General features: G+C 33.8%; 1 protein-coding gene across 1 annotated transcript; it reads right to left on the bottom strand.

The window, feature by feature from the left end:
• Positions 1 to 789: 789 nt before the first annotated feature.
• Positions 790 to 4,458, bottom strand: LOC143463230 (uncharacterized). Its single transcript, XM_076961698.1, has 5 exons — positions 3,840 to 4,458; positions 3,145 to 3,309; positions 1,893 to 2,015; positions 1,166 to 1,711; positions 790 to 1,065 (listed from the first exon to the last, which is right to left on the bottom strand). Exons 1-5 carry the CDS (start codon positions 3,900 to 3,902, stop codon positions 844 to 846), a joined length of 1,119 nt encoding a protein of 372 aa, XP_076817813.1. The 5' UTR covers positions 3,903 to 4,458; the 3' UTR covers positions 790 to 843.
• Positions 4,459 to 8,372: the final 3,914 nt, after the last annotated feature.

Genomic DNA, 8,372 nt, shown 5'->3' with positions numbered 1-8,372 from the left:
GGCAGCAAAGAATTTTCGGCTTCACGACAATGCACCCACTCATTCCGCTCATGTGATCCAAACTTTTCTGGCCAAAAACGACATGCCATTCGTACCCCAGGCTCCTTACTCTCCAGACTTGGCACCGTGTGATTTCTGGCTTTTCCCCATGTTTAAAACCACACTAAAAGGGACATGATTTCAGTCAAGAGAAAACATTATAAAAAATGACGGAGGAGCAATTTAAGAGATGTTTCTAGAAGAAGCGTTGGGAAAAGTGTTGACCTCCAAGGGGATTATTTTGAAGGAGATTAAATAAAATTTGTGAAATTCATTGTGTTGTGTACTTTCTGCCAAAAGGTTGGATACTTTTTGAACAGACGTCGTATATGCAATAATGTCATGTGTAGCTTGAAAATAAAGTACACGTTTTAAACTGATGTTTCAGGTTGCCCACTGTCCTGTAACTACAGGGGCATGCTGACAAATACTTGCTTAAGTACATTTGTAAGAGGTTCAACAATGTATTTGCGCACTAACATGTTATTTTAAATATGTCATAAAATGTAAGACGTTGATTATAAAACAGAGTAAGGCAGGTGGCAGCTTACCAAACTGTTATTGTAGATTAATTATTTATGATTTAGTAGATTCCATTTTTTTCTTTACTACAAGTTTTTGTTGAACAACTGCAAGCTTCTTTATTTATACAGAAGGAATTCTTGGGCATATTACACATACAGCTATTGCATGACTTCATATGTACTGCAAGTTAAAAACGCTTACCGCTACTAGTTTCAAAACAGATGATTTTGTAATGAATATCATTTAATGATTCTGTTCAAATTTGTGTTATAAAATTCTTCACAAATTCGGTATCAAACTAAAAACACATGCATTGGGCGCAGTTAGCTTAAGCTCCCTAAGCAGATCTATATCATCCTCTTCATACATTTGCAATAATTTTGGGTCCGGTATTTTTTTGTGAAACGGTTTTTTGTCAACTCTTTCTACTTTATTCAAATTTTTAGATGGCACCGTTGTGTTGTGCTGTACTTCTTTTTTTCTCTGAGGCGATAGTTCCAACTGTAAAAATACATACAATGAGCTTATCCACAACATTATATATATACCATAATTATGTTGGATAATTACTGGTATGTGAGATTTTTGATGATACCCATACCTTGCGCTTATCTTCAAGTTTGCTAGATTTTGATGATGATGTTGGTGCAAATGCTGTAAACCCTTTTTGACGTTTTTTAACTTTTCTTTGCGGTTTTCTGTTTTTGTTTTCATTTTTGCCAAATTCTGATTCATTAAAATCATGTAAGTCAACACTAGGAGAATATTTTGTGAGATCTGTAACATTGTCATACTGCTGGTCATCATCACTGTCACATTCCATGTTGAAAGCAGGGGATTCAAAATTATTTCCTGCAGGAAGATTGTCAATCTTAATTGGAAATGATGTCTCGTTTTCAACAACAAATGGGTTTAAGGATTGCTCTGTTTTTAAATTTTCACAACAAAACTTTTTTCCATTGACTGGTGTATCTTCTGTTGTTTGTCCAGTGATTATAGCTTCATCCATTTTTTCCTTCTCTTCAACTGAACAAACATTAAATGATACAGTGCTGATCATATCATCAGGAATTTCCACATCTGGTCTTTCTCTTGCAAGGTACTGTTTTAGCGGTGAAGATTTTAAACTGTCACTTAATTCCCATATCTAAATATGAGATTTTTAGGTAATTTAAAACAGTTTATAAAATGACAATATATTAGATTTGTGGTAGTCAATACAACGAAATGTTTGTCTGATCGATAATTTTGTAAATGTGGACAGTCTGGACATTGCTTGATGTACTATATGCAGAAAAATAAAAAGGAAACCAGTAAAAGATTCCCACCTGTTTTACTTCCTCTGCGGTCATTGCATGTACAGCATGAATTTTTCCACCATACAAAAAGCACATGAACCACTTCCATATCTTTTCACTCACATTTAGTTCAATTTTTGTGATGGAGTCACTCTATAAAAGCAGTTTCAAAAATGGAAATGAATAAGCAAAACTGATGGCATGTGATGTATGTAACCAATGGCAATAGCCACAATATAGAAAGGGTAACTATCAGGTCCAAGTTTGTTTTTTGCAGGTTTTAGAAGTATTTCAAAAATCCGACAGAATTAGTCTAGCCTGCTATTTTTTGGTGCAACTCTAATATATATGAAACTTACTTGAAATCACTGAATCGAGGTGATTTAAAGTTATTACTTGGTTGTCACCCAAGTGGGCATGTCACAATGTCATTAATGATATACATACGCGGTGGGATTACATGTCGCCAATAAAGTGTAATTAATGTAACATTGAGTGCCAGTACAAAGAACGTTTTAAAATTCAGGAAAACAACACCTAGCATCCTGACTTCTTGGTACAATGGTTCCATTTGGGGCTCATAAAAACTTTATTAATTAAAAGCACACACACTCATGTATCTGTCCTCGCTGAGATGTGTGTTGGCACAGAGCCATGTGCTTTTCTGGTTGAGAACGCATTGAACAATGCTTCGTCAGCAAACGATATTAAAATCTATTTACATGGTGTTTCAGAATTAAGGTATGTATGAATACTAGTCATTGGTGCTGGTCACATAGTCTAACAGTTGTTGTCATAAAAAGTGACTATATTTATATAAAAATAATCTGTTGACAATTTATTTTATCATTATTAATTTATTTCTTACTGCATTGTTTTTTTGGAACATGCTTTTACTGACAAAGTAAAACCTAAAATAACATGCGCTGCCTGTAAAAAACTCAAAAAATAGATCTTTTGCACAATAAAAACGCTTGACGTAAAATGTAAGTCACAAGATGCTTTTTGATGACACTTGGCTATTTGGCCTATCTTTTACAATAGCAACTTTTATTTTGTTAGTTTTTTAATTTTTAGAAACAGTAAATTTTCATAGTTGAAACCTACATTCATAATTTAAAGAAACAAATATTGTACCAATTTTCCATGCAAAAAAGGGGGCTATATACACTCGAGATTTAAAATGATATCATTATGCATGATGCCAATATTAAGCCAAGCACTTGAACTCAATTTGTCTCAGCCCTACTGCTTAGAAAAATGCTCAAAAAATGCATCTTACCATTTCGTTCAAAATTTCCGATAGTGCTGATATCAAACAACGATGTATTCTAAAGTTTTTTTCTTCACCATCATTCACAATGCAAATAGTAAAGTCACAGTGATCATCAGATTGCTGCTGATTTTGGAGAGAATTCATCATTGCCACGCAGTGTAATATGTCAACCTTCAACATTGAAAAAGTAACTTATAAAGTAACATATGGCAGCAAAATAAAATATCTAGGCTTGTCAATGTTTCAATTGACAAATTTGTTTTTGAAAAAGTTTATGTAGAAGCAAGAAAAAATGTGCTCCAATCTTTTGCATAAATAGTTACAACCGTACTGGTACAAGATAACTAGATAAAGAAAAGAGCTTGTTAGTTTTATATTCATATTCTGCTTATACTATATGCTAATGTTGATAATATGCTGGTCTATCTCAAAATGTTTTCAAATGTAATTTTGTCTGATAATCTAATATGAATAAAATGCTTGAATTTCACAAAATTGTACAAACCAACACAGAATTTTCCATCTATTCATTACTTTAAGTTTAAATCAGGAAACACTTACTAAGCTATTTTGTTAAGCCCACAAATGGTTTGCTATAGTAATTTGGCTGTATGACATATTCTTCATAAATCATTCTTAAGGTCATAAAAAATTCTTTAGTGTATAGGACACAGAAATTGAACTGGTTATTAATTTTTTACCTGTGTGGAAATTTTTCCAAACAAATCATACAAGGAATGTTGATCTGAGTTGCTCGTAAGCATGTTTTCGTACGGAAAGACCTGACCTAGATTTGACGCTGTATCCTGGTTACTGTTGCGGGGAGATAAAGATCTCTGTTAACAATGACATACGTTGCTTTAAAATTACAACTGCATTTATTGCCTAGCCTGTTAATTAAATGAAATTCTATTACAAAAATCGGGTCTAGTTTACAAAGGCACCCTGTGGTGGTACACTTGTATACTAGACCTCGAAAATCATTACAAAAAAGAAATGAAGCAAATCAAAAGTTAGCAAAACCCAGAGGTCTGGATATACTGGAGGTTAGGCTAATTATGAACGCAAATGCTTTAACATTCCGCCAGCCTGCAAATGCACAGAGCATTCCCAGCTTTTGTGACTGTGTAAATTTAAAAGCAGCTTGAACCCTGAGACTCCATAACTTGTACTAGTTAAGTTGTTGCAATAGATTTCGGCTTTCACCTGTAGCACACAATTTCTCCACAAACTGGAAAATAATTTTTTCTTGTGTATTGTCTGTATTTACTTCGAATTGTTATGCTATGCTTGGTCACCAACCCGTTTTTCACGAAAAATAAAATGATTGATTCATTGATATGATTTCTGTTTAAGGGTTTTTCCCATTCCTGGGATACTTTGGGTGCGCAAAGTTCATATTTTATATTAAAAAAACTGCTCTCACTCAAAAGCGCGATACGCTTTGGCTAGTCTTTTTTCTAATGGTAAACCAAGATGGGACAGCACGCATAAATCTTTGATAGAAAAACCTTGTTTTAATTAGGCCGTAATTTTAGGAAATTTGCCTTTAAAATAAAATTGCTTAACTTTAAAACAAAATTTGATTTGATTTTTGCAACGTATAGCCTAATTGTCGAATAGATGACAAAATTGATTGATCAAACAAACAACGAAAGATGATCTCCAAAAAACTGTGTGGCCATTTCTTTCCAGCGTTTACCGCTGTTAAACACGAAGAAGAATTAGTTTTTCTTGACAAATTATGGCAGGCAATTAATTTTTGCTTGGTGATGTCAAAGTATTTTGTTTTCATTTCAAGTATAGGCAGCCTTCGTAATTTACCAACTGTTTATTTGATAACGCCACCAAAGGTTTTTGGTTGCGTTGTATATGCCGTCCTTTTCAGATTGATTTTTTTTTCCATTCTAAAAGATGATGTCTAAAATATGATAAGCACATCAGAAGTTGTGGAAAAACAAATTTCCCATGTAATATTTTCTCTAACAGATAAAACGTCGTGTTCAATCTACAGCATGTAACCTTGCGTGTTTTGCAATTTTTGCGTCGTTTCATAATAAATGTTGATAAATTTGTATTAAATCTAATACAAATACAAACGCATTGATTCAAACTAAGTCAAACGTTATAAAGGTATAGAAATCAGTCTCAACACCCTGAAGTACTGCAACCAAAACGCTTGTTACCCAAGTCAGGACAATATGTCCCAATCTTGGAATAGCCATTGCACTGTCAATAAACCGTTTCTGAATGATACACCGCTAAGTCTGCCAATTTTCAAGTTATCACATATTAACTCATGCATATTTTAATGGTTAGTATACCAAAAGAATTGCAGAGGTCACTGCTTGTCTTAACTTATGATATTCGGACTTAATTTACCTGCCGAATTAATGATCTGACTCCGTGGTTGCGTGCGGTTAGAATTCTCTAACCTTACGTCTACTAACCGCAAGTTCTTACGATTAACAGATACCGTTTATCAGAAGCAATCCTTTATTGTAGGAACTGTACAGATTCCGAGTATAATACGAACACAAACTTAACATTCACCATTTTAAAACAAGTTTAACAAATTACAATTTACGCGAATAACGTAGCACGTTCGTACGATTCTGTATCTCTCTGTCTGCGCCGCTACTCGCGTATTAGTTCGAGTTTATAAAGCGGAGCGATGTGAACGGAAATATTCAACACAATATACACGAACATTTCAGAATGTGTGAACGATAAAAACAAAGCGTTGGCAATGGGAATTACCTTCAGTTAAAACTAGGATGTTATGAAATCACCTGGTAGCGCACTAAACGGCGTTTTCACAAAAAGTTATTTAGCGCAAGTTTCCAAATATTAAGCGACAATAATTGCGGTTTTATCAGTAAACAATATCACAATAAATAACTGGCGAATATGTTCCCACAAATGATATAATGGTATTGAAAGCGGCTCCCAGGCTGCTACAGAATGTCAACTGCAACGTCAAATTAAAACCTAGTTATAGAGCAGCAAAATCCTGTCAGAATTTAAAATTTGGGTTTTTCTTTCTTTCAATTAAACTAACTTAAAACACAAAGTAAGCTACTTCTTTGTTAATATGTCGAAAGGAAGACAGCAACGTAATGGACTTAAAACAAAATTCAACTTTTCGCCACCTTGTGGCTGAAAGAAATTATCGCGCTGTCCCATCATGTGCTACGTCCCATCATGGGCGACTTTCCCCTAATAGATTTTTTATTTTTTATAGCAATCATCATGATGATTCCGCGGCTCTCTCCAAACTCTGGGAACTGCAAATACATAACTTTTCCAGAACCCTTCAACCATCCTTCAAGATTAGATCGACAGCTACCACAGATAACATGTGGTGCCCATGACTTATTCTGATCACCAATGTCCATCCCAAAAGATCATAACCGCATAAAAAACTTACAGTTAATGGAAAATCACAAAAAACGGAAATCATTGTATCTTGAAAACGATTGATGATAGAAAAAAACTGATAGCATTTGTGGAATCAGCGCTTGAAAATCATACAGACACACTTAATAAATGTAGCCAAACAAATTTTTTTTTTAATTTTGTTACGTAGTGTTATTTATTTAAGTCGATATAGTCTTTGACTCACAAGCAAAATTTAAATATATAGAACATTTAAATATTGATAGCAAACTGTTGATTATAGCCTACTACAGTACAATCCTGATAGACCTTTTGAAGTGGCCTAATCTGGTGACATAAATAAACCGTACGATTTGTAGCTCAAACATTGCAATTTGAAATTAATTGTGGCTGTTTATCACCGAAAGCAAACACATCAAAAACTTCTCAAATCTTTTTTACTTTTAACTGTAGATTATTTTGCCAACTGGAATTACAGAGCAACGCCGGAATGCCAAATTCTGCAATGTTCTCACTTGCGTGAATCGGCTTTGAGAAAAATTACTTGTTCCAAAGAAGAAAATATTCTGTGAAATACGTGCAGGTATAGACATTTCTAACTTATAAAAACAGTAAATTTTTTTTCAAGAGTTTATGAAGTATAGGCTACTATCTTTGTAACAGATTTTCATGCAAAGTTGGGTATAAACTTAGCGAAAAAATATCTACCGTTAAATGCATTGAATTGTCACCAACAGCCGATGTATGGACTAGACTCACTAGAGTTACTCCGAAATTACAACGTAATAGATCAGTACGTTTTTCCTATTAGTGGAAGCTAAGGTCTAAAGATGACTTTATTAATTGCTATGTTTATAGCGGTAGGCAAAGACCCGTATCAAAAGAGTGGAAGGCACAAAATCAGGCAAAGTGCAAACCTTTGGAAAAACTTAATAATGGAACAATCGAGTGCACTAAAGGTAATTGGGTGGGTTCACGTTTCAGTGCGATTCCTCTGCAAGGATATCGGTATTATCCATCGAGTTCAAAAATTAGTAGGCCTACTTGCAACGCGAACGCTAAATGAGATGCTTTGAAACCTTGCTGTACACGTAAGGTCTATGCACGTTTTTGTAGTATAATTTTTTTAATTAAACTAGGAAATTTAAATAGAAACAATCAATAACTTTAGTATAAAGTTTGTAATACAATTTTATATCACACGTTATAGTCTAGGCCTATATACAGACTATTATTTTTAAGATCCGGAGTGTAGCTTATGGTTTAAAATTGTTTTAATAATGCTTTCGTGATTGAAATTTTCTCTTACATGAACTGTTTTATTTTAGGGGCTTGTTTTTTTGGATTCATCGACTTCCAAGGAAACTTGGTTAAAGATAACTAACTTTGTTGTGTCTCTGCTTAAGTAAGCATATGGCGCAAATGCAATGTTGATCGTCGAGTGGTTTTTGGTCTGACAAAAATAATGCACACTTTTAGAAAGTTTACAGTGGGAAAGAATGCTATCATTTTTTGCCACTTTTCGTTATACTTCTACAATTTACACAAAGCACGAAGTAATTAGGCCCTATTAATAACGAAAAGAGTAATATACGAAACCAGAATATTTTTAATCCTACAATATCCTTTCTTATTACGTTTTGTTAACAGAGTACAATGAAAAAAGCTTTTTTCTGAAACAACTACGATCATGAATTGTTTCATTCAGGTGACTTGTAGCCTACATTAAGCTCTTGTGAAACTATAAGCAACTTCGAGATGTGGTAGCTAAACTTTTGTTGTTTCGTTTATAGAAATAACAACTCTAATTATTTGGTCCTGAGTTTTCCGTATAA

This window comes from Clavelina lepadiformis, chromosome 1 (genome assembly GCF_947623445.1).
Source record: "Clavelina lepadiformis chromosome 1, kaClaLepa1.1, whole genome shotgun sequence".
NCBI classification, from domain to species: Eukaryota; Metazoa; Chordata; class Ascidiacea; order Aplousobranchia; family Clavelinidae; genus Clavelina; species Clavelina lepadiformis.
Note: the sequence above shows the minus strand (reverse complement) of the source record. Positions and strands in the feature narration are given on the sequence as shown.